Genomic DNA, 27,260 nt, shown 5'->3' with positions numbered 1-27,260 from the left:
TCAGTGTAGGGGCACAGCTGGTCGAGCGATTAATCTACCCACAAAAACACAGAGCTAAGACAATATGGAGTTCAGCATGCGAATATGCGGGCCTTGACAGAACCAGAACCAGCTCGTAAATTCCTGAAGGGAAACCCAAATGACAGACACACCAGTGACAAGCTCACTATGGGGAAAAATTAGTGAGCAGAGAAGAAAGAGATCAAATTATCATTATATTTTGTCTCAGTTTACAGATCTATAGGTGAAATAGCAATTACCTTCTAAACCTGTATGTGTAGAGCAGCATAAGCAGAAGCGCATACTGGCATTATTTGATTATGTAATCGTTGATGTGTTAATTCTTTACCACTCTTTTAGTATAAGAGCAGTCCTATAAAACACATTTGAAAAAAGAAAATAAGCAAGATGGTGGATCCTTGGATGCTTTTTAGCATCAGCTGCATTAGCATCAGTGCCTTTGACCACCATATTTTTCTCTGTAAACCTTCTCTCTTCGAGGTGTTTGGGCTCTTCTTTTTCATGCGCCTTCAAAATAAAATGTGCCCACATAAACGCTAGGCTTTGAAACTACATCATTAACATTAGTGCGAATAGAAGCTAATCAAAATGCTGTCACTCAAACATGAGAAGCACCTCAAAATAAACAGTTGGTGGTGCAAATTCTCCCCTCAGGTACTGTGAAACCATAGCAAAACCAGAAGGCCAAAGGAGGCGATTTCAAACGTCAAATGGTGGAAAAGAATATGGAAAAAGTGATAAAAATGTGACATCTATGTTGTGTGGTATCTGGCCATTTTTAGAGGATGAATAGAAACTATTCTACTGATCATGCGAATCAGTCAAAGGCAACTCTCACGGCTGCAATCAGGCGACTGCACAAAACTGTGGCAGGCAGACTCCAGGTGTCAGAGAGCTCGACCTTTCCATGATTGAGTTATAGTTGAGAAACAAGCTGAGCCATTTAGTAATTCAGCATACAAAAAAATTACATGCTAATTATTGTTTTTCCTTAGGCCTTTTTTTGTCATTTGCCTGTGTGTTATTAGCCTTTCTGTCACTGGAGAAAGGAATTCACCCGCATGCATACTGCATATGAGATGCTTATGTACATAGATACACGTGAGATAAAACACAGCAGAAAGGCTTGGAAGTGGTGCAGAGCATTTTTGTACCTGTTCCATCCAGAGGGTGAAGGAGCGCTGCCAGGAGTCCTTCTTCTCTAGATGCAGGTATGTGTTGAAGAGAATGAGGTAAATGTAGCGCTCCAGATACTGCAGACTCCTCAACAACAGCTGCTGACACTCCTTCTCCAGCTTATCACTTTTGATCTAAGAGAAGACGTATATAAAAAAGAAAATTATCTGTTATCTGTTGGTGTATTTTATCAACTAGGAAAAAGATAATGTAGTAGCATGCATTTATAACTTCTTGAACTGTAGCCAGTCCATTCCTTCCCACTGCCTCCGACATGTATCTATACTATTTTGCTTGTTTACACAATATCGATGTTAGGATACCAGACTGGGGGCCTCTCCTCTTTGCTGGGTTGGTTGTGGTCAGATTTTTAGACTTGTGTTGCCATATGACAACAGAAACAGAAAAATATGTGAATCAGAGCAGCTTTACTATTTATTTATTGATTATTATAATTATTATGAATTTATTTATTATTAATTTATCTGGCTGCATTTATAAAAAAAAATATGACATGATCACATGAGAGTATGTCAACTTAATGATGTAATGACTATGCTAACTACTGTATCATCAACTAGGGATTTATTTTTAGCAGATTTTGGCTACATCACATTAGGAACTGTTTGCAACACTGCCCTAACTTCAGTTTCAACAGGAGACATGAAATAGGCAGGAGCGAATAGCACTTTCAATATATTGTGATTTCTCAAATGTGTGTGGTCACAGCTATCAGACTACAAGCAGTGCGAGATATGACCGATACACTCACTCCTCCACAAACTCTGCACTCTTATCGAATCCTTTCATCTTCTCTGCCCTTTTATCTGCTGATGATCATCGGCAGACAGCAGTTTTGACATTTGGAAAGGCGTTTAATTGGTAAAGCAAATCGGTCATCAAACGCAACATCGTCCATAGTACAGCCTAGAGCAGTTGCTTTTTCCTCCCAGTTCTTCTCAAGACCTTTAAATTCTACCATCTTAAAATAAACACTTTAGTTACATGGTTGTCTTTGTTATAATTACTAAATAATTCACATTTTCATTGAAAACACCATGGTCAGCAGCATACGAATAGCGCAATTACCCAAAGTACAACTTGCTCCTATAATTCCCTTGATTGTTATGCAAGAGACAAGGTAATAGTACTTTCACAGGACTAAGTCAGTGTCTGTAGCTGGGAGGGAAAAAAACGTATAAAGTCAATGTTGGATAAAAAAATTCCTTGTACAGCAAAATTTGACAAATAAATTAAAATTTTTACATATGTAATTTATTTACTGATTATGCTTTCCACCAATACTTGTCCTGAAATTCCATGGCAAGTGTCAACAACAATGAACACAACACTTAAATGCAGACAAGAAACAGCGAGAAAGCACAACAGTACTATTACCGTGCCACTTCTCGCAAAGTAAGGTCAGTAATTGGGTTGCTCTTCGATTACAGGTTGTGAGAAGCTCCAAGGTGAACGCAGACAGGCTTTCATCAGTCTGTCGAGCCACTGACACAATGTTTTCCTTTTTTTGCCCTCTTCTTTTTTTCAGATTAGTTGGAGCCTTAAGCACTCCCAGGCACAAAGTGATAAGGTCTGAGGTGTGCACTGGATTGGAAAACTTGTCAGTTAGGTTTAAGGGAAAGTGAATGTGGTGAGGAGGTGAAGCTTAGCTCAATGAACTGGCAGCAGTTCCTCTGACATCTTGTCAGAGCCGAAAGTTCCGCTTAATGTTGAGCATTTTGACTGCTTGCACTTTTTATAGATGACACAGAGTTACAGAGTTGTCAGCTAAATGTTTACAGCAAAGACATCTTGGAAGGAGCAAGTGGAATAATGGAGGTCTACAAAGTAGGTGGGCTTGAACTAATGTGAAACGTGCACTGCACACCATAATACAGTCATTCCAGAGCTGTATGACGCAGCAGAGAGAGGGGGATGAATGGGGTTTCCTGTCCATTCCCAAACAGCTGTGGCTGGACTTCAGTTTTCCAAGCATCTGTCACAGAGTAACGGAGAAACTAGGCAGATAATGGATGTGCTGTCTGCTATCAATTCTCCCAGGGCACAGAAGAATAAGAATACAACACACACACTTTGCTTTTTCTAATCTCTCAAAGTTAACATTTACTACAGTGGAAGGGTAGTGAACACTGGTGAACCTGATCACCCTGTGCACCCTGCACCCCCAGGAGGCTTTGAACATTTCATTTCTTAGCCTGAAAATCCGTTGTGTCAAAGTCTGGCAGCTATCCGTGCACAAGCCACTGAGCTCTCTCTCTCTCACACACACACACACACACACACATGAAAGAGATCAGTTTTCAGGGATTACATAATTAACACCAACAATCCGTTGAACTCTAAATCTATGGCTGCCATCTGTCTGTCTGCATGGAGGAGCCATATGTGAGGCTGAGCGGCCTCTTGGGCACTTTTAGAAATTCCATAAGAAAAGAGTTTCGGGAAGGATGCATTTAATTTTTTATGTATCCATTTATCAGCATTTTCTTTCCAACTACAAACCATTTCTCACTTGTTTTATTTAGAATTGGAAACTAAACAGTAGTAAAGGCTCTTTTCACGGTCTTTCTTACAAAGATTAAAGGACGAAGAGGAACAATTTCTACCGAGTTGGCAAAATTGAGAAGATGACAGAAAAAGGGAGAACCTACAGCATCCTCTAATCTAGCCTGGCCTTTTAAAACAAAAGAAGAGACTGCACGGCCAGCCGCTAAGATGCGATAATGAACATCCTGAGCTCTCCTCAGCCCTGAGTGTCAGGGGAGGCTGGCCTAGCACATACCATTGTTGAGAGTCCAGGAATGCTGGTTGGCTGAGCAGAGCTCTGAGCGAGGACAATATGAAAGTGGTTAAGAAACGTTATCACAGCACAAACACTCATGAGAGAAGAGACAGGTTTCCGTTAACTGGGTGATTGGAGAAGTCTTATCTACTTCTCCTCAATACAACCACTGAAGATAAGAACGGGTTTACTGGTATATGCGATGGTAATGTTCAAATTCCGATATTTTTGGGAACACACAGTATGTACATCACCAACAGTATAAATGCCTTTTCAGGGAAGTTTGCATCACTGCACTGAGCATCAGAAAATGTACCAAGTAAATTCAGATGCTCTATGGGAGAACTGTGGAAAGACAATGCACATACATAAATATGTATATACATTAATTGCCTAATTACTCACTAGTTTCTCACTAGGTTGTGGATAAACAGGAGGAAGAAAGCTGTGGAAAACAGAGAGCAGGAAGAAGACAGATGGTTCTCCTTAAACACACTGCAGGGAACACACACTGTACATGACGGCATGGGGTTGGTCAGTCATTAAACTCACTTAAGTACAGCTACATATCATCTATTACCACATTTAAAAATAGGTCACAAACTGGTATTAAATATGGTGTAAGACACAAAAAATGTCTCCCAAAAAGAAAATCTCCAAACTGAGTTGGAAATGTGGCCTCTGAACAACACATGTTCTGTTTAAAAGGCTCTAAGTGGATTCAAATGTAACGCAACGGCATCCACTCGTAATTAAAAATTAAAGAGTGTCATCGATTGAGAGTGTTACGGCTTTAGCTCGTTTGCTTTTCCAGACAATTGGATTTAGAGGTTCATAAAAATCAAAGTCACATCAACGTGGAACTTTACTGACTCTGCTTGATGTACACTTCACCGGATTCACGCTTTAACCGTTTTCCCTTGTTAACTTTATCCTTTTTGAAAGCAAAAGCGCTGCCGGCAGTTTCGGTTCTTTGAGGTCATCTTCTCCCATGACACTAAACTTAGTTTATTTGGAATGTGCAAACAAAACAAGCACACTTGCCATCCGTTTACTGAGTGATATAATGCAATCCCAGAAAACAGCGCAAGTTTCATTTCAGACAAAAGTTTACAATAATCCGCAGGTAACAAGATAGCCTTCTACATTAAATATACCAGCAGACTTGTGTGTATATTTGTAATATTCATTAGGTTCTTGTTTAAGATTAAGACATCAGTCTGAAGTGATCATGTGCAGGCCCACTATTTCCTTTTACACACATATACAGAGGGACAGAGATGTCATTCAATTGTTTCATCAAAGAACTGACATTTTGTTCACCAGGGTGTCTGAGGGCACTAAAAACTTCAGTGCGTCTCTTGCAGTAAAATCACACCAAATTGGTTTGCCAACATTGACAAGCCCTGACATCGCACTTCCCTTATCACCCGTTACCACTCACAGTAACAAGCCAGCGATGAAAACATCAGTAAGTCTGAAAATAAATCGCACTTCCCAGGCATGAGGAGCAGAAAAACCATTATTGGACATGTCACCACCCGGACCACTAATCCATTAGAGCTAGCCGAGGTGCGCCATCACCATTAATCTACTCCAACTGCAAGTAATTTAGCAAAGGTGGGCATGTTGAATGAGAACCCTCTAAAAGACAGCTCTCTGATTCACTCAGGAGAATCAATACGTAGAATAAGAAGAAAAGACAGATGCTTTGCTGGTGTGAGAACAGCAAGTTCATCAACTCTCCTCCAAGCTTTCCTCAGATGCTGTGTTAACTGCTAGATGACAATTTTACTGTTGAACAGATTTTGCAGCAGCTGAGTATCAATATTGATTGCGTCAATCAATATTGATTGCGTCAAACTTTAATTGTGTCATATGACGCAATTAAAGGGAGCGCTTAAGTGAACTCTGAACGGTGATAGGCAAGAACTGTGGGTCCAACTTTCTGTCGGCTCGTGAGGGCAAACACTGAAGTGAGAGCAGCATATTATGGAGAGGTTGGTCTGTTTGACATATGGTGCCAATTACCAGCTGATGGGGTTGCAGAGGTAAAAAGGCCAATCCATGCTGGCCCTTCCCACACGCGTTTTCACAAACAGCTATTCATCAGATTCCCAGAGTACACCTCCCACCCTAATCCTAAACTCCAGCTCGTCTAGAATGGACAGGAAGCCAACAAATGGCTGGAGTGAATGCACAGACATCTCATAGACAAGCATACATTCAGATTTTTACGCAACATGATGCCAATCATAATCAGGGTCTCACATTATTTGAACTAAACCTTGTGAAAGCTAAAAATGTTGTAAAAGTTGCCAGAAGTTACCCAGAAAGTGTTTGATCAGATGGATTCACGACAGCAAAATCACATGTACACAGAAAGCAGGCAGCACAAGTGACTCATCCTCATTAACATGACCTTTACTTTAATGTCACCGTGTTGTCACTTGACTCAAAAAGTCTCCACTGTCACCAGTTGCTTGCTAAACGAATATTGCTGCGTTTCTCTCCGTTAAGTGTCCTGAGATTATTCTTACATAGCGAGACAAGTGTTATAGGGAAGCTCGTTGATTCATTCATTTTCCATGCCTGCTTAATAATCCTCAGCGTTGAGTTGGGTCACCTCTACAAATACAACTACAAGCTGTGAAACACATTGCAGATGTGTGAACTCACGGTAGCAGATTTGAGAAGTTGTACTAACTTTGTTGTAGCTGTGCTGGGAACATATCTAAAAAAAGAATAAATTGTGGATTACATGTTTTTTTTTATACGATTTTTTGATGCGATGGTAAAAATCTTAAATATCTTATGATATTTAACATAAGTATGAAAGAATTATTTTTCTGGAAAACAAAATGATCAATGTGAACTTTTGATAAATTAATAGAAAAACACTATATACACTCAACAACTAAATGAATCTCTCAATAAGTTATTGAATGTAATACATCAATTTCCATCACAGTCTCTGTTGAACGGTCCATTGCACATCTACTAAAATAACCATGCTGTTTTTCAAACAACCTCAAAAGGAGTCATTTTGTGTATTTTTGCAGTCCTTTAGCGATCAAAGATACATTTCATCATTTTTGATGTTGAGAATTGCATGAAATTTAGCTTTTAGATATGGGCCAGCAGGAAGAATATTTTGCTCTCTATTTTACATCGTCTCTCAGAGGCAAAAACTCATTATTTGAGCTACATTTCCCCAGCTTTTAAAGATGTGCATAGTTGAATCTTTTTCCCCCATGGCCTCTTATTTTCCACCTTCTTTATTCTGTTTGTCTGCTCAAAAATAAAAAGTATTATCGTAATCAAACCTTATTCCCACATTTTAGTGAATTCATCCCCAGAGATCCTGAAAGTGTAGCAGACAAACATGAAAGTAGAACTTGTGTATTACTCTCAGGGTTGCATATTTTTTCACATGCACAGCAATTAAAAGAAAAAGAAAAACTGAACATCCACCCACCCAGTCAGCTTGGACTGCCAGGTTGGATAGAAGCGAAGCAATCAAAGTTATATATCGTCTGGCCTAAAATTGGAGAACTGATCTTTATAGATCAAGATGGTGCCCAAAACTGCTTTTTTAAAGGCGCAAAGAAGCCATAGAGCAGCCAGTGAGAGGAGGAGATGAAGATGCCTTTATGTTAATGGTTTCTGCAGATTCCGAGACTGTCTTTTTCCAGCCGCTCAGCCACACTGTGCTGATTAAATCATGACGTCAAAGCAGAGGTGGATTTTAGGGGCAAGCTAAATCAATCCACATACTGTATTTACACAGCGGCATACAGTTTATCTATCTAGACGAGAGCTTGAAAATCTCTCACACTAAAAGGTAAAGCTTTGTTGATATGAACCGCAGAACAGATTTAATCTTCCATTATCATTTCAACTCTATATTTCACTGCAGTTGTTGACAATCGAACAACAGTCCAGCGCTAAAATGTGCCTGAGAAATAACCAAAGTCATGGAAACTGAAAGGTGAACTGTACAACAAATAGTCAACAGGATTTTGACTAAAAAGGCCAATTTGTAAGACAAAAGAACAAGCATCAATGCATGACATGTCTGGTAAGCAGAGATTATAAACGCCACAGGAGGAGACAGAGCTCATCAACTTAGCCTACACACAGACTGGAATATCAGCCCACATTAACCACACGTATTATGGTACATTCTGTACATGCACATGTCTGGCAACACAGCACAAACTCCCACTCTGAATCAATCATTTACTGAGCTCTCAAAATACAAAATATCTTGCGCATGCAAATCCAACACTGAGGCAGCAAAATGGCTTGTGAGGGAGCTACAGCTAATCAGACGGCTATTATTTCAAAATTCTTCAAATTAATTTGTAGTCTTTGACCGCAGATGGCATTCTGTAAAGATCCTGGTTGGTAAAAGAGAGCAAAGGGATGTGGATAGAACTGATGGCAATCGCTCTTTAGAGGCAGCCACAAAGCTGTCAAGGCCATGTTGTTTGTTAACCACACCACAGCGTGGTCAAACGCTTTGGTCCAAGGAGATATTTTTACCAGCCACAATGGTGAAGCCTGTATTGTTTTTTTATCTCTTGTGTGTGTGTGTGTGTGTCATCGTGGCAAAATATCTTGTACATGTCAGCAGATTTCATTAAAGCAACTGTGTTGCAGTGATGCGAGATTAAGATAAGATATAAAAAAAAAAACTTTACATGTGTAGTTTACAGGTGTACTACAATGGTGTAGCTACAACATCAGGTAGTGATATTAATCCTTGATCTCAGATAATAATCAAGTTGAAGAAATGCGTTTTACTCATCTGGTTCTTTCATTCTGAAACAAAGCCTAAATTTCCACTACTATCAGCTTCGCCTGAAAGGGTGAAGAAAAAATTCAAACCAACACGGAGCCAAGTCTCACGTGTCCTAAGATGGAGGCTGTACAGGCTGCAATAAATATTTTGATTTGTTTATCTATTTATTGATCACTTGGGGCGATGAAAATACAGAACTTGTAGAGCCTGTTGATAAATTTTGTGACTGAGAATAAAATCTGACATTTAACTAAAGGGAAACGTTGTTTTAGATTTCTCCTGCTGCACTGATACATCCACTGTTTGACCATGGATGTTCAGGTCTTTTCTTGAAAAAGATCACCAGATTAAAGTTTTTTGTTTGCCTTTTTGTGGATGGAGGTGAGGGTTTGAGTGGCAGAAGCAACAGGAGAGCTGAATTTCTGTGCAATAATTGGCTCTCTACAGAGATTTTGCCATCATTTTGTTACACACCTTAGCAAAGGGAGATTCAATTCTCACACTTTTCTAGTTTATAGTCTCCGAGTCGTGCTCTCATGCTGCTCTCATCCCAAAAAAGAGGAAGCCTCAAAGCTAATCGTCTATGAAAAATAAGCAGCATGGATTAAAGTCTGTGATTCAGGCTTTTTCCACATGGGTAACATTGTTCATTTGTTCTTCAACAACACAGTGAGTGCAAAAGAATATTTGCCAGAGGTGCGCACACACAATCCTGGCTGTAGAGGTTACCAATGACAACCATCCGTCTAATCTGGAGGACCAAGATCACATTCATTTTTGTCTTCTCAAAGTCAGTGTCGGCAGAGGTGATTATTGTATAATTTTTTTAAATTTTATAACAATAGAATAGTGCTCTCTTATTAAATCAACAAATAAAACAAAGTTCTGCTGCCAAATTACCTGCAGACATACATGTTACAAGAAAGTACAGGCAATTATTGCTTTCATTTAAAAAAAAAAAAACGCATCCAAATATGATGATCCCCTCTGCCTTAAAACAGCTGCAAAACCACTCAAATGTTGTTCTTCAATAAAATCTGGTCTCGCAAAATTAATTCAACACATTTTTAATTTAGACGTCTGCCAAAGATGATGGCTGACCGCGACTACCCATGTTTTACCTGCAAAGACGGTGAAAGTTTCTTTATATTTGTTGTGAGCGATTCTTATGGCTCATTCTCTATCGTAAGTAGGTGCGTGCATCACTTCGTGCATCACTTCATGTCATGACCAGGACGTGTATAACAAGAGGTTGTAAAGGGCTTTGCCTTCCTGTTTAAATATGACTTAAATGAAACTAAACTTATAATAACATAAAACCACAAACATACATTTTGTTGGATCATAAGTTGGTACAAAGAGACAAATTATCATCACGCATTTAGAAATTTAAAACTAATAAAAACAAAACTCTTGAGCAGTGCCCTTTGTTGATACTGAAAGAATTTAAACGTCAGCAGGTGAAAAACTGGAATATTAAACAAAGAGAGGCCACCTTTACTGTGAGCTGTCTTGGTGGGAGAACATGGCAAAGCAAGTCTGAAAGTTCTTTGCCGACTGTGTGAGCTGTTGGCTCTGCAGGAGTAGTTATGGCATTATTAACACGGGAGTCATCTGCTGCACAACTGTCCTCACATATGAAACACGGCTTCCCCGCTGCAGCATTGTCAATGTGCAATTCTTGGAGCAAATGGAGCCAGTCCCAACTGCTGCATATCCCACATGGTTGGCATCTGAGTCACTTCACTGTTGAGACTGTGTGTCTGATTTATTTACTGCCAGTATCTAGAAGTGTGAAATAGGTGGACGTTTTCCAGATTAAATTATTTATGGCTTAGGAGGCAATCTGACAGATGCCATGACCACAGCTACAAGGAGCATGATGTAACACATCTGCATCGTTTTGGAAGCAGTTCTGTCGGTTTTGTGTGTGAATCTGTGTCTTTGTGGGCAGGGGGATGTGTAAACACCTCTGGGAAGTGAAGTGTGAGGCATAAAGGAGGGTCATAGCAAAGGGCAGGTCAGGGCAGGTTTATTTATTCACGGAAAGAAGAAGGAATAGACTGGGCAGCACGAGACGATAATTAACAAAGTGGTCACCTCGTAGAGAGTAAGGCAGAGTTCTGAGAGTTTGATCTCTTGCAGTAAGGGAGTGAAATAAGCACATAACATTAAGAAAACTGCAGTCTTTGGAAGACGCTGTGCTCCTGCGGCTTAAGTTTGACTGGTGGAACCACAGACTCGTTATCAAAAAATGCGCATAGCTGATGTGACGTCGCTCTTTCGTTTGTAAACGACCATTCTGAGGTCTCAACTTTTGCAATTGGCTGTCACCAATTTTTTTGGTTTAGTTTTTCTGGAGCCAGAAACGACAATATTTAGACGAGAGGGAGAGCCACAAAGTTCGCCAGTGATGGCTTGGCGAGTACATTCACATTAACTACATTAAAATGGGAAATTTGGAAAAAAAAAAAAAAAAGACATTTCCTTAATGAGGGCCCAGTCATGGATGGAAACAATTAACATACAACTGGAGTTAACCTGTGAATGAGCCTCTATCCATCTTCTTCCAAAATGCTTTTAAATCACTCTGATAGGCTCCCCAGGCCAGGTCAGACACTAACAACCTCAGAACATACCTCTTAGAGGCAGAACATCTACTTTGTCATGGAATCATTTTCAAAGGGAATGCCAACAAATGTTTTCTGAGTCAGTGCCTTGTGGCCATCAGTTACACTGCACCCTAAGGCACTTCTGCATACCCTTTACTTTTGAATATGGTCATATACTGTCAATGTGAACAATCTATAGTGTGGAGGTAAATGTTGCTCTCTTGCTGCAGCATTCATTAACACACTGTTGGTCGCAGTGTGGTTTATGAATGTCAACCAGCAACAAAAGATTAAAGAGCAGGGATACTCATACATGAGGAACCTGTATGCTTACTTTATTGCTCTGACTTCCATGCTGACACTTTGTTCCTCTTGTCCCCCGATTAAGAAGATTAGATGCTACACCAACTCTCCACGTCGCTGACAAAAACCAGCTGCTGCTGCCTGCTGGAACTCATGGACAGTATCTAACTAGGCAACAAAGCATTTTATTGCTTGTGCAGCTTTTCCTTAACACTGCATTTTCTATTCTTTTTTGTCTAATTATAAAGCTTACAGAGTGTTACTATTAATATCGCACTCGGCTTCCTGCAGAGCCCTGCAGGCAGTCATTGTTTTGTCTCTCTAGATTGACAAGAAACAGGTTCAGTCGAACACTATGATCCCAGGAAGCTCCCACAACACTACACGGTACCTGAAGGCAGCTGAGGTAAACCGGTGACTGGTGGAACAGACATTTGAAAAAACAGTGTGGCACATTTTTCTCAGAGACTGCAGGAAAATGACAATGATTTTTGGACATAGGAGGGACAACAAAAGAGCCAATGGGATGCTCATAATGTTTTATGATGGATTTGTAATCTAGCTAAATAAATGTGAAATTGCACATGGGAAGCCAAGAGCACATAGATCCTGATGATGTACATCCCATAAAATGTAAAGAAGATAAAGGGGAGGTTAAAAAGTTCAAATAAAGGCAAATGGCCAATATACCTCTGTACTATACGTACCATACGGTCATTTCTATGCTGTTAAGTTAAGGTTTCTAGTGTACATCACTCAAAGCAGTGATGTCTAAAATGACTGCCCGGCAAATGATGCAACCTTCAGGAAAGTTACAGTGTTCAGTTTGGTCTTAGAGTGCCTTTGATTTAAAAGCATGTTCATTTTGCATTGATAATAAATTATGACATTTCATTGAGATGTATGTCAAATATGTCAAAACCCTTAACAGAGGTGCAATAAAGGAATAACACATTTCAGGCAGGTGTGACAACTGAATGACACACACTCGGTGTGTGTTCGCACACAGTAGAGCGCACAACTTTGGGGATAGATTCCAGTTCTGCAAACCGTAAAGAGAAAAGAAGGTAAAGATTAAATACTCTATTGAAAATCTGAAGCAGGATTATTCTATCATTTTTGTTTTGTACAGTTTCAGACTGAACCCCATAACTCCTGAACTCTGAGATGTGTTTGCCAGGATCTCACACCTTTGAGACTATACACTAGACTTGTTAAAGCTTTGGTTGGTTCGAAGTCATCATAAGACAAGGCGAGTTGACGGACATTTCACTTCACAAACTATGTTTTAGCAATCAGCAGCCACAGGATCCTTTAATCAGCTAAGCAGGAATATAGCTAATCATTGTCAGGCAGCCATTCTTTAACTTCATGATGCAATAAAGAGCCCCGTTAGACCAAAAAACTATCATAGGGGTTAGGGTTAGTTCATCAGAAGAAAAACTTTTGTGTGTCCTCAAACTAGTCTTGTGCGCTGATGAAGCTGAAATAGAGCTTTTTGATTGCAACATGTGAAAGACTTTCAAAGAAAACACAATGCAAAAATGTATTAAGTACATCCCTCCAACTGTGAATTACACACTTCAAGTGTCAAGCATAGGGGAGGATCCATCATACTTTGAAGTTGTGCAGCAGCCTGAGGCCCAGGGAAAATTTCACTGGTGGGGGAAGAATGGATTTAATTAACTACTGGCAACTTAACTCACAAACAACATACTGGCAGTAAAAAGCTGAAAAAGGAGAAGAGGATAGCTTCGACATCAGGAACATAATCCTAAATGAATGAACCAAATTTTTGGTTAGGAGTACATTGACAAAATAGAAAGAGAGAAACCAAAAGTCTGAAGCTGACAAATCATGATTGCAGACAACTGAAAACTACATTCTAAATGGCTTGAAACCAGATGCTGGAGCATTTGTTAGCTCTAACTGGAATAATGAGCTGGAAAGACATTCGTGGTTTGAATTTGTTCAATGAATCAGAGCGCCAAGTGAGTTCACCGATTGGTTTCTTCACTTTGGTTGAAGCTGTGTTAATCACAGAAGTCAGCTGGCGCGGCGCATGACTCAGACAAAAACATTCAGCCATTCTGGTTTCCACAACAGATGCTTATGAACACTGAATCATAACACAACAGGATGCCGATTGGCACACTGACAGAGAGAGGTAAACGTCACACAAATGATCACTCTATGCGTATTCTTTACAGTTCATAACGAAGCTCTCACAATCAATACTGGAAACGTTCACTGGTCATGACTCATTCTCAGTAACAAACACATAAAATAACTTTTTACTAATAAGCATTGTGAAACCTGTTTTAATAACACACTGTTTAGGTCCACTGGAACCCAAGGTAAGAATAGTTTGGGTATCATATGAAAAACAAAACAAGTAACCACTGTAAAAATTAAATAAAGGACTTGATGTTTGTCTTCATTCCGTCTTCTTCCCATGAGTTCCTGTTGTTAGCGTGTGTGTGTTCCCACATGTGCACCATTACAGGAACAAGATGTCATTCTATTCGAAATTACGTCTGTCAACTGAGAAGCACTCCATTTACAAAACTTTTATTGATAAATGTGATCTGTTTCCTGACTGTGTTGTGTATAACTCAGATAAATGTTGTACGTCCACCAAACCCTTGAATATGGGGTAACAAAGATGCAAACACATGCAGGGGTAAGAAAAAAACAAAAAAACCTGATGAACCACACGGCAGCTGCAACATCCCCATACCCCGAGACTCCCAAGAGACGTTTTATTTACCTCTATGTGTACTGTCACATACACAACTATATCACTGCTCTCTCCTCTCCAGACTGATCGTCTACACAGACTGACAAAGTTATCCTGGTTGCACCTGCTGAGATGGAAATTAGTCGCTTTGCAGACAGCAAATCTGCTGCACGGGTTTGCATGTGGAAATCTGTAATTCATGAATAAGAACAACAAACATGTCCCCTCCCTGTTCCTTTCCCACCTTGTGGTGAATCTCAATAAGAGCCACTTTTCCCAACTGCAGGCCAAGGCACACTTAAGGCAAAGAAGCAGAACATATCTTGGGCTCGGGGGGGGGGGTATTTTCCTGCCAATATCTCCTCCTTGTAATTGGTTAACTCATGTCAAGTGGCCATCCTAATTGAGCAGAAAACTGTTCACAATGAGACCCCTGAGCCAGAGAAGAACTAGATGTAGGTGACACAGAAGGGCAATCCTGCAAAGAAAAAAAAAACAGAAGAAGACTTACACTTTTCAAGAAGTAGAAAAGTGTAACCCATTACTTTTCCAGTTCAGTACTTTTTCTAACTAAATTCTCAGTTTCTTTCTTTCTAATCCCTTGCTCTACCTTCTTAGTAAAATTAATCTGCTGTCAGTACTGCGGTGGTCCCTCCATGAACTTGGATTGCTAAGCTCCGGTTGCTCCCACGTCTTCTCTCCAAAAAGACGTTCTCTACCTTTCCTCAAGAAAACCTGCTCACAGCATTCTTCCCTCTCTGAAAATATTTTTCCACTGCCCCTTCCAAACCATGAGCGCCTTTCTTTGGACGCGCGCACACGCACGCGAGTATGATTTGTAGCTCTCTCACTCCTGATCCGTGTGTTTCTCACCACCTGGGTGGAAAAGCGTCACATTTTTCAAGAAAAGATGATACAGGGAAATCGCTGCAACTCTCGCCCAACAGAAAGGATTAGAATTCGAGTTGCTGGGATTGTCGGATTCAGCAGCTCTGTTCTCTTTGCTTTCAATAGCCTTTTGCAAGACTGGGTGGACGCCAGTGATACTCAGTGATCACATTCTCTTTACCAAGTCACAGAGTGTACACTGCTTGGAAACAAATCAGTCAAGGCTATGCAATCCACAGCCTGTTGGACTGAAAGGTAACACTGAGCATGCTGAGCTTACTGATGTCTCAGAAAGCCAGAAAAGTGTTTGTTGAAATGGTGTATTATTATAAGAAACACAGAAGGTTTATGATAAAACAAGAAGCAAAGAGAAAGCTGCAACAGTAGCACAAGCAATAAAGAAGATGAAGAGATGGTGATGAACTGATACAGAGGAGGAAAGGAAATACCCCTCTGTCGGTTTGGTTCCAATGTTGGAGGATGTTACTAATGCGAGGGGTCACGCCTGGTCAGGAGCAGGGATTTACAGGTTAATGACCACCCCCACTCTCCTACAGCCGCCCAGAAAATACTCATCTCCCTTCCCAAAACCCTACAAGAGATGGCGGGAAGCCTAATATACTTTCACGCTATCAAGGACACATTTTCCAACCACTGTCAAAGAAGGGGAGAAGGGTGCCTTGGAAGAGGGAGATGAAATTTTTCCTTTTTCTCCCCCTTTTCTAGTCTGCGAATGCCTGCTGGTTCGAGCAACATCTGGCACAGTTTATCACCTGGCCTGCTGGTTCAGACGGGAGGGGAATAACTGCACCACAAACACTGTGCCAACCTGAGGGCCATTACAGCAGGTCCAAAAGGCAACACAAATTAAGTGTTTAATATGGGCTTTTTTTTCTGTTGTTTTGGACATCATTTTATTTTTGTTCTGAAAATATTAGACGAACACCCGAATAATTAATTCCAAGTAATCTGAAGACACAGGCACCAAAAAGAAGAGAGCTTAGCTAAAAGATGAAGCACATTAGCAGAATTTTCTAAACTGAACCAGGAAGCCCATCTGGAGACGTTAATGGGTGCTTACAACTGAATATGCGACAACGTGTGTGGTAAAAAAGGGCTCACTTGGATGGTAGTTTAAAATTTTAATGTTTGTCTCTTAACTCTCAGAAACATGCTGGTGAAAGCAGAAGTCAAAGGTGTTCTATCAGGTTTTCTTTTAACACCAGTTCTGATTGCCTCCAGCTATTCCTGAGGTCAGAGCCCATTTTTATTATGCTTCAAAGGTGTGCTTGCTTTCTGTATTTTTCTCTGCATCATCTACTGATGTACTGCTGCACTATTAATGTTACACCTAGCAATGAACTATCAAATAAAAAGCATGAAACTGGAGGCCCTGGTATCATGCTCCTCATCAGGGATTTACAGTCAAAAAGCTCTATGGCGCTCTTAGTGGAGGGTAGAACTGTAATCAATGCCAGTAAAAACAATGGCCAAAACTATGAAAATAATCAAATAATGAATATCATTTATAGCCTTGGACATTGTATTTGGCCTCATACCTTTTTTTTTTAACCATTAAATGTTTTGTTAAAAAGTTAAAAATGCATCTACCACTGATTAGAAAGTAAGCTGAAAGAGAGCCTTTTTTCCTGGAGCCTGGCATCAGAAGGTGACAGGCAGAGAGCGAATATATGCAAAAGACAGAGTTCATATGACAATGAGGCCCATTGATAAGGTGGAGACAGGACTGGGTGCCTCCACTGTGCTGAGAACAGCTGACTGTGCACAGAGGCACCATGATTAGACTGCATTACAAATGGCTAAAACAGAATCGTGGTCCCTCAGACGCTAAAGAATCAGGAAAGACCTCAAAACAAACTACATTTGTTCTCTTTATGCCTTTTCAATTCAACACAATGTCAAAGCTGCTCGGAAGACTTTCCAGAGCTTGAACAATCCAAGGGTTTAAAATAGCTCTCTCCTTTGGCCGTTTCCTTCTTTATATTCTTTATTTAATTATATTAGTTCTTTAAATCAAAAGGATATTCAAAGCATCTAGCAAAGTAAGGAACTAACCCCGGTATGATGTGACACGCAACAATACTTGAACCAGGAACAGCACAAAATAATAAAACCTCAATGGGTCAAGTCTCAGAAACCCACTAGAAATCACCTATTTTCTTGTCTCCCCCCCCCCCCCCCCTCACTGTATTCCATTATGAGCCAAAGGAATTCTGTTGAGTTTTAGAGATGCATTACCAAGCACCACAACAATTTTCCATGCCATGCACCTCATACCTACTGAACATTGGATCCCTCTCATTCATTTCTCTGAGTTAAACTGTGGCTGTAAAAGTTAGCTCTTGAAGCCATCTACAGGCCTCCATGTGAAACTGCATCTAAAAAAGCATGAGGCGTGAGCATGAAGCATGATTCATGATCAGTGTTCTTGTGGGGTTTGTTTTTTTTTTTGTTTTTAACCAACTTTTGTTGTAAATATAGAAAACACCATTGGTTGTGCCTTTTCAGAATAATGGTTACATTTGATTTCAGCTCAGACACACAGAAAAGCCACAATGTATTCCCAAGGTCTGACCCTAATAACCAGCCCTGACCTTATTAATAAACCTTACTCTAACTTTCAATATATTATGTAAATGTACTGTATATTCGAGGTAAAAGGTCCTGTGGAGCGGTTAACGAATGCCGCCAGGACGTGGCGTGTACCTGTCGGTAAGTGCTGATAATGATCTCTCTCAGATGATAGTGCATGGGTGTCATGGTCTCGCTGACAGAATCCAGCGCCAAGTCCACCTCCCTCTTCATCCGGTGGCCATCGGGGAGAAGACGAACCAGCTGCATCACAACCTGCACAGTAGAAACAACACACTCATCACACAGCCAAACGTTTTAAGAATGTTTCCCAAGATGGAAACTTTAACAAGTGCTACCAACTCTGCCTAGCAAGTGCTCGAGGCAGACTTTTGTTATGAATGAATCAGCACCAAAACATGCCAACAGTTGAAGTAGAGCAGGGCTCGAGACTGGACTTTTTCCACTAGTAGCAGTTTGGTGCTCCAAACAGAAAACATTCTGAGCACCAGGAACAAAAGTTAGAAGCACCGCTTCAATTGTTCCCATCGTCGCTGCATTAATCATAAAGAAATGTTTTGACAATAAGATGACAATTTACAGCAAACAGTGATTTATACAGTGATTAATGAGGAAAAATCCTTCCACTGAGCTGTTAGCTTTTTAATCATACTGTTGCTGCCATAAATGAAACACTTCATATCAATCCACACTTCCAAAATAAAGGTGTATTTTGGGATTTCTGTGTGTTAAATTTTCAGTTCATTGGTAAACTAATAAACTACTTGATACATCAGTATCACTTCAGATGAACTGCACATGTGTTGTTTGAGAGTTAGATTCACTGGAGCTCTGCTTTTTCCGAACAGTGACTTGAGAATGTAGAAAGTGGCAGCTTTTGCTTTAGGTCTACAACTTGATGGGAGGAACTGAATTCACGTTCCCCTCGTAACGAATCCATCACGCTTGTTGTAGCGCTTTACACGTGTTCCACGTCCGCGTCTCGTGTTTCAATTTCGCGGTCGAGTTGGCAACTAACAAATGTCGGGCAACGGCAGCAGAACAGAGTTTTCCTTTTTCTATACAGACATCACCAGCTAAATTCACAGCTCATCCCCATGAACTGCTGCCAAATAAATCACTCCCACAAATAAGTTTGACTGTAGGGATGTTCCATGCTTTGTTTCTTCCACAACTGCTGCTGGGAACTGCAGCCAAACCGTTCAGTCTTTGTTTCATCAGATCAGAAGATTTTACTTATAATAATCTGAGAGTTGTTCGGGTTCCTTATGGAAAGATTCCCTGAGAGCAGTCAGGAATGTTGGACAGATGGAGGGCTGCACTGATGGCTTTCCTTCTGTTATGTTCTCACATCACCTCAAAAGAAACTCATGACTTCATTTGTGGTGGCTATAGGCCTCTTGGTAATCTTTTTGACCGAGAACCTTCATCCCCATTATTCAGTTTGGTGGGGCAACCAGCTTAAGGAAGTCTAATAGAGTTTCCAAATGTCTTCCACTCAAGAAAAATGGAAGCTGCTGTGCTTTCGGGCGCAATAATACCACGTGTTTTCTTGTAGCCTTCCACACTCTAACACAACCCTGCGCTTTAACACAGTACTGTTAGCAGGACTACAGATCATTACCATGACCTGGTTTTCTAACATTCGGTTCAGTCATTAAGAGTAGTGACGGTCTGCCCTGGCCTAATTAAAGTGCAAATGTGTGTCAGCATGTTTATTTACTGTGTTGATCTCGCAGAAATGGGCAAGGATGTTCCCATTAGCATGTGCACATGACATTAAAACCTCAACTCAGTGTCACAGTCAGCTGCAAACTAGGTTACTATGTCGCTAGTCCCTTAACAGCTGTGTTCATTTAGATACTAGGGGGTCAGAGAGTGAAAAGTCAAAAGGCTGAACTGAAGAGCAGGCCAGCAGTGTTAGGGCACAGAGGGAACCAGTGGCAGTGGTTAAATGTTCCCGTTTTTTTTCTTGATATAGGATTTCAGCTATTCAATCATTTGGGCAGTTTATTTTAAAATTTAAAAAAAAAAAAAACATTTAAAATGTGTTCATGGGGGACAGATCTGGACTGCAAACAGGCACCTGGACTCTGGATGAGTCAAGCTATTATAATACAGGCAGAATGTGGTTTGATATTGTCTTAATGCAATAAGCAAGACTCAATGAAAAATACTTACTTTTATGGAAACTGTTGCTCCAAACCTATTAACACTGTTCAGCACTGATAGTGCTTTCAATAATGAGCAAATATGTCACACCATGTGATCTGATGCACCCCCAAGAATTCCTAGAAGCTGGCTTTCGCATAATTTCAGGACTTTTTTTTTTTTTTTTAAATCATATCAAATCAAAATCTATGGCTTAAATATGTCATTACAAAACTTCAGATGAACAACAACACATGGCATATTACAACCGTTTGTTATGAATTATTCAAAAAGTGAGCCAAGCTCTCTTCAGGTCCCGCCACAGCTGTTTAATCAGGCTGAGGTCTGAACTTCTACCGCAACAACTTTTCTGATCCTTCTTTTTTAATGTAGATTTGCTTCTGGGATTAGGATCATTGTCCTGTTGCATGAACAAATTTTGGCCAAGCATTAGCTGTCGGATATTCAGCCTGACAGTTGCATACTTTGGTATACAGAAGGGTTCATGGTCGACTCAATGACTGCAAGGTCCTGTGGCTTCGAAACAAGCCCAAATCATCGTCCATGCACCACCATGCTTGACAGCTGGTAAGAGGTGTTTGTGCTGATATGCTGTAATTAGTTTTCACCAAACATGGCACATTGGATAGACAATACAAATTTGTGCACCACAACATTGTACTGTTATGGACTTGGACTTTGAGCTGTAGCTCTTGGGTTTTTTTGCAGTTTCTCTGAGCTTTGCACCATCTGACCTTGGGTTAAACTTGCTGAATGCCCACTTCTAGCAACTATCTTCAGTGTTTTTCCACTTGTGAAAATCTCTCTCGTGGTAGAATGATGGTCTGCAAATTGACTGGAAATGACTTTATAACCTCTTGTCAGACTGGGGGCAAGCAACTGCTGACTTCTTGCTCTAGACCAGCAAACTGCCAAAATCACTGCTGTTGTAGAGTTGCTCACATTTGCTGATAATCTGTTTATTTATTGCTACTTACCATCCTTATTTCTATGGAAGCAGCGAGGTTGGACTTATTTATTCTCAACCTTCTTCTGCATTTTGGGATAGATTTTGTTGAATAAATATTGACACAGTGCAATGTTTAATCAAAGGTCCCGTGTACCAAATTTTAAGACCTAGTAAGGCCCAACCAGATGGTTTCTTATTATGTCCTGATATGTAAAACTTTTTTTTTTTTTTTTTTTTTTTACATGGCTGTCCTCCCAGTGAGTCCAAGTCAACACTAACATTCACCTGATATTCATGGTCTAATATTTACTGTTTGCAGTGGTCCTCCGTCCCTCTTTTTGGTAGATAAATCACAGTTTGTTTGTCTTTTCTTTCTGTTTGGAAGACAGTATTAATACTAAATAATAAACCAACAAACCAATGACAATTACAGAATTATACAATTAAGTCTAATTTAATTTAGGCCATTTTTCTCAAGACACTTGATACACCTGGACAGTCATTAGTAACTCTGTAACACAGCGGGAATTTCTATTTCACTGGGAAACATTTTTTTCTAATGTCACAGCAGTTCTCTCGTGAAGTAAAGCTTCAGACCGTAAAACCATAGCAACACCATTTTTGGCAGTTTAAGTTATGAGGATGGCCACATCACGTATCCTTAAGAAGCTGAATTGAGGCAGAGAGGGTTACCATGGTGACCACTCAGTGTACTCCAGAAACTCCGGGGGTCATGCTGCCGTGACTGGCATGCGGCATTGTGCCTCTGCAGAGGCGCACCCCCCCTCTCTGTGTGCTCATGTTTACAGTGCCGAGGACACAGCCAGCAGGTTCCAACCACTGAATCATTGTCACAAAAAAAAAAAAAAAGCTCCCATTCAAAGATGCCACACAGTCCAGAAGAGAAAAGCTTTGGCTTTGGTTTTACTGAATCGCTTTTATAGGTGCAGACTGATAGTTTAGAAAAACTGCGGACAAATGTGCAAAAATAAAAAATAAATAAACACAAAATGAACAAACTATTGAACAAATAATTCCAGTGACAAAAATGTAAGCAGAGAGCTGAAGTGTTGGAATATGACAGCACCGGTTTTGATTGTCACGTCATCTACACTTAATCTGACAAAATGACAGAAGGGCACAATTAACTCCGCACTTAAGATGTCAGAAATCAAAATACTGGGCTGACAGAGAAATAGATTAGATTAGATTATATTGTCCCACGATGGGGAAATTCACAATAATGAAGCAGATGACGGTGTGGTGCTCTGCCGCTTAAGCCATACAGAGGCTATATTCATTTGTTTGGAAAATCAGTTTACTTTCTACGGATCACATAAGAATGCATTGCTCTTTGGTCTTACTGAGAATGGTTTTCACTCTGCCCTGCTATCCAGACAGTAACATTGAGGGATCACTTTCAACAACACGAGTTTCACTTGCAAGAATCCAGACAATTATGTGGTTTAAAAAAAAAAAAAGTGTGACTTCATAAAGTTACACAGCAATCTGCATCCTAGTTTTTCCCTGGGTTTATTAGGTACAGAACCTATGCCTCTTTTTCCCTTGGACTGGCACAGAGCCCACAGCTGCAAAAGTGACATGCACCAGTGTGAGCATGCATACCTGAGTGACAGTGTGCCTGCAGTTAGACTCCCAAAACACTGGCTGACTACCATTAGCATTATGAATAAACCTAATAAATCTATCACATAATACACTTCAACGTTTTCCTTTACACTTTTTAGGCCAATATCAACTATTAAGACACTATGACATGCTGTAGTAAGAGAAGTCAGACTGTGAAAAGACAATCCTGTCACACAATATTCTGAATAAAGCCATGAACAACACCAACATGGAGGTGATAGTGATTTCAATCACTTATCTGATTTTCACATCTAATCTTCAAAGTCAGATAAAGAAAATTCTGAGATTTGTATAGAAACATGTTGTATGTGTTAGACAATAGCTGCTTGAAACATGTAAAAGGTTAAATCATTGATTTAAGGTCTAAAATCCCAAATTCTGTGGGATGCAGTGGGATTGAGTGCCTTACATAAAGCGAGCAAAAGCTAACCCCAGCCCTCACACTGAAAGATTATAAACAGACCTACTACGATACATTAGCCTTGAACTAACAACTGTTCTGCCTTTAATATGGGAATGCATCTTCTCTAGAAGCCACAATTTAAGCAGAACTTAAGACTGTCAATTTTAATTGCAGAGGAATAATGAGAAGAAGAAAAACTGTATTACTTCTGTAAAGAGGGAAGCTGAAATACAGCACTAATGCAGATCTGGCAACCCACCTGCATAGATAACCGGATCTGAATCAGATCTCTTCAGTGGTCTGAAGAGCTAAGTTAACAATCTCGTACTGTGGGTCTTTTAAGACTGTGCATGTAGTTGCTGGAGTTACACTGGGTTCACTTTGCGAGGAGGCCACAGCACACACTGGAGGCTTGAGTTGAGGGCTGCACACCTACCAGTCAGTAGACCCTCTGCATATAAATTTTGTACAGAACCATGGAGAAAGAGTGCTCACAAATCATTCAAACCTGCCACATTTTTTCCCTGGTAGTTATACAAACTTATCAGAGACAGCTGGGATTAATGGATACACTGATCCACCACTGCAAATGCTCCACTGAGTCTCTCCCTCTCCTTTTGGCTGGCTCATGCAGCACCAGTATATTTTGACTGAATGCTTGGCAGGACTTACCCTCCATGACAATTTAGGTTGCACAATTTGATAATATTGGTAAATTCGTTCATAGCTGGAAGGTGGCTGCAATATTTAATATCTGCAATGTGTGTTTGTGATTTTTCAAATCTAAGCAAAGTGCTTTGCTTACAGCCAGAAGTGTGGTTCATTTGAGGTGACCTGAGATCTGTCAATCACTGTCCTGTGCGGACAAGCCCTCTGTGTCTGGGAGAGGAGAGCACTGCTCAGTTTCTTATGATTCTCTTACATACTTGGTGAGTGTTTTAATCATCACAGATTTATAGTAACCTGTCGTTGAATAAGTTTTAAGTTGCATATTTCATGTCTGAACAAGGGCTTGAATGACTTCTTTCCTAATGATGACACGGCATTAGTTTGGCAGGATAAACTGAAGCTCTCTGACTTCTACAATCTCCGAACTCCCCCCTTTTTTTCTTATTCAAATAGATCAAAATGAAACCATTATTAAACATCTACCGTCTCTGTCTTAGCTTTCACTTTCATAAACATCTCAGAGACACTTTATGGGAAAAAAAAGAAGAAATCAACAAACTTATCACTAGGCAGAAATGCTGTTTTTCCCAATTATATACTGAAATGAGAAATAAACAGCACAAAATGCCATCATGTGTTTACATACTATTGACGATAAAAATTACCTCAAATTCTCCTTTTGTGTACTTGGCGTCAGGAACACTCACAATCTCATCATCAGCAAACTCTGGAAAACCCTGAGGATGAAAGTTATGTTTTAGGTAGGATGGTTTTAAATACTGCAGGCCTTAAGGAAACGCAGAGAACACTAAAAGATGCTGCTTACATTGAAGTGCCAGAGGGTCAAAACAGCAACAACCATGGCGGTCGTGGTCCTGCCTTTGCCGTTGGAGCAATGAAAGACAAAGGCTGAGTGGGAATCCTCAGCCAAAGCACCTTTCATGGCTATCAACAGCTTATCAAAGTCCTGACACACACACACACACACACACACACACACACACACACACACACACACACACACACACACACACACACACACACACACACACACACACACACACACACACACACACACACACACACACACACACACACACACACACACACACACACACACACACACACACACACACACACACACACACACACACACACACACACACACACACACACACACACACACACACACACAGAGAATTGATATAGAAATGTACACACACTGCAAAAATTTCAGTTTAAGTCCATTTAATATGAAAAGTTACTATCCATTTTACACATAATGAATAAAACAATTAAATCGATCCTAAATTAAACAAGGTGTCCAAAGCTACAGAAAGCAATTTAAGAAATTATAAAAATGCATAAAACACAGATGTGATTAGATTATTATAGCAAGTTGCTAACCTTAGTGAAACGTTAACATTTCTAACCACTAGATGGAGCACAAGACTTCCTCATTGCTCACTTCAACACAAACATCTCCCACTGATGCTCTGCCTGCATTAAATGTCTGGATGCTCACATGGTGTTTACATGGATGTGCGTGTTTATGCACCCCTCAGTGTCATTACCTCCTCCCTGGGTGCGCTGCAGTCTGGCAGTGGGATGCGTCTGTACATGAGGCCCTGGTGGGAGCTTTTGTGCTGGTTGAAGATCTCCTGAACAGTCAAGCAGGTTTTAAACATCTTCATCTGTTTCTCCTGCTCCAGCGTCACCTCCAGCCATTTCTGAGCTCGCAGAATCTCCTCCTTAAGGGATGTCTCTAGTTTCTACAAATCAGGAGGGGATACAGTTTGACTTTTATAGCTTGAAACTAGAGCCAATTCTCTCAGGGACTCTTGGTGATTTATCTCACTAAACAGTCCTTAAAAGCATCCGAAGAGATTTTCCTTCTACCTCTAGCAGCTGTGGGTCACATGTTGGGACAAAGATGTGCTGGTCCAGACACAAGGGTTCCCTTGGAGTGAAAATCTGTCCATTTCCTTCAAGTGCCAACTCCTCCTGCAGGTTGACCCACAACACGTGGCTGTGCTTCCTCTTTTCATCCATCAGATGGGCCAGTACTGCTCCAGTAGCCTGCACAGAGCGCATGGATGATTAAGGCAAGGAGCTGGAAATCCAGCATGAGCATCCTGTAGTGGGTGCGCAAGACTCCAGAAAATAGTCATGAGTCATTCCTATGAGTCTGTTTGTACTCATGAATATTCCCAAGTACAGGGATGCATATTGATGAGCATTACAAAATTGTGACTTTAATGTGGAAATAATGGTGGGAGAGTGAGGAGCCAGCCTTCCAGGAGTCAAACTAATGATTACAAAGAAATTCTGACAGATTGTATCACCAGCTCCTTATCTTTTTTTCCGGATATACTTGATCTTTAGTTCAGCTGAAACCTCTAATAAGCCCATCATCATCCACATATTGTCTAAATGGAAGAAGTAATAGCTTTATCCCAAAAAATAAATGATAAGTGGAAATCTTGCTAATCCCTTTTTCAGTCTGTCAAGATTGCATTTTGGTTTCAAGTATTTTCTAAAGGGTAACTTTAAAAATAAAAAAAGCATCAGTGTTAATTTAATAAGCTAATCAATGACTGTGCAGCACCTCTGTTGTGGGCTGAGCCATTCCATAAACGGGCATCTTGGGTACTCGTCTGAAGTTGGCTGCCTTCATCTCTTTGACTGTGCTGAGCACATCAGGAGCCAAGTACTCATCAGCAACCTGCTCAGACACAAGCACTTCGACATTAATCATAACACGCGACATGCAGTCACTGTGAAGATACAGATGAGAGTTCAGAAGGTAGAGTGGGCAGCTGGTTAGAGGACTGTATAAAAAGATGAAAGGAGAATCAGTTAAAAAGAATTCAACTGAAAAAGGAAAAACAACAACAGCAAAAGCACTGCCACAGAATACATCGTTCTGGCCAGAAGCTTACATACATTCACCGTGAGTCCATATTCTTAGAAATATTGGGCTGTCTTTGACTTTTTTGTGCCATTCTTTTTCTTAGACAAAATAAATAAATAAATAAATGCATCTTCAGCATTAAAAAAATAATAATTTGGTGCACAAGTTTAATTTCAGATTTTTGGTTCAATAATCCACTCAGACAATTACCTCAGTGGTGTTGAAAGTTCCAACGTCAATGTTGGTGGTCATGACTGACTGCAGCTGATGTTAGCGCTGCGCTAACAAAAAATGGTTAGTTGGAGAGCACCGACTGAAACGGACTCAGACGCCAAAAAGAAAAGTCCGAGTAGTTCCGAGCAAATCAGGGAAACAGGATTGCTGGTCTAGGCGAGTCAGTGATGTCACATCTAAACGCCTGCATACCTTCATCAGTCTGAACAACTGCAGACGAGTCAAAATTATTGGCAGGTAATGCTAACCAGCAAAGCACAGATCAGCCGCTCCAACATCAGTGCGACACCAGACAAGCCAGGTTTT

The 27,260-nt window shown here is 40.4% G+C and overlaps 1 protein-coding gene across 7 annotated transcripts in view; it reads right to left on the bottom strand.

Moving 5' to 3' along the window:
• pald1a (phosphatase domain containing paladin 1a) overlaps nucleotides 1–27,260 on the bottom strand; it is a 57,551-nt gene that overhangs the window by 13,474 nt on the left and 16,817 nt on the right. For all 7 annotated transcript variants that reach the window (XM_072373208.1, XM_072373207.1, XM_072373209.1 and 4 more), the window contains exons 13-19: nucleotides 26,415–26,531; nucleotides 25,706–25,885; nucleotides 25,381–25,578; nucleotides 24,633–24,773; nucleotides 24,472–24,543; nucleotides 18,078–18,218; nucleotides 1,176–1,331 (exon numbers count right to left, since the gene is read on the bottom strand). In XM_072373208.1, coding sequence (XP_072229309.1) covers nucleotides 1,176–1,331; nucleotides 18,078–18,218; nucleotides 24,472–24,543; nucleotides 24,633–24,773; nucleotides 25,381–25,578; nucleotides 25,706–25,885; nucleotides 26,415–26,531 — 1,005 coding nt within the window. The remainder of the gene's footprint in view (nucleotides 1–1,175; nucleotides 1,332–18,077; nucleotides 18,219–24,471; nucleotides 24,544–24,632; nucleotides 24,774–25,380; nucleotides 25,579–25,705; nucleotides 25,886–26,414; nucleotides 26,532–27,260) is intronic.

This window comes from Leuresthes tenuis, unplaced genomic scaffold (genome assembly GCF_036924035.1).
Source record: "Leuresthes tenuis unplaced genomic scaffold, fLeuTen1.0.hap1 SCAF_20, whole genome shotgun sequence".
In the NCBI taxonomy this organism is placed as follows: domain Eukaryota; kingdom Metazoa; phylum Chordata; class Actinopteri; order Atheriniformes; family Atherinopsidae; genus Leuresthes; species Leuresthes tenuis.
The sequence above is the reverse complement of the archived record's forward strand: the minus strand, read 5'-3'. Positions and strand labels throughout refer to the sequence as shown.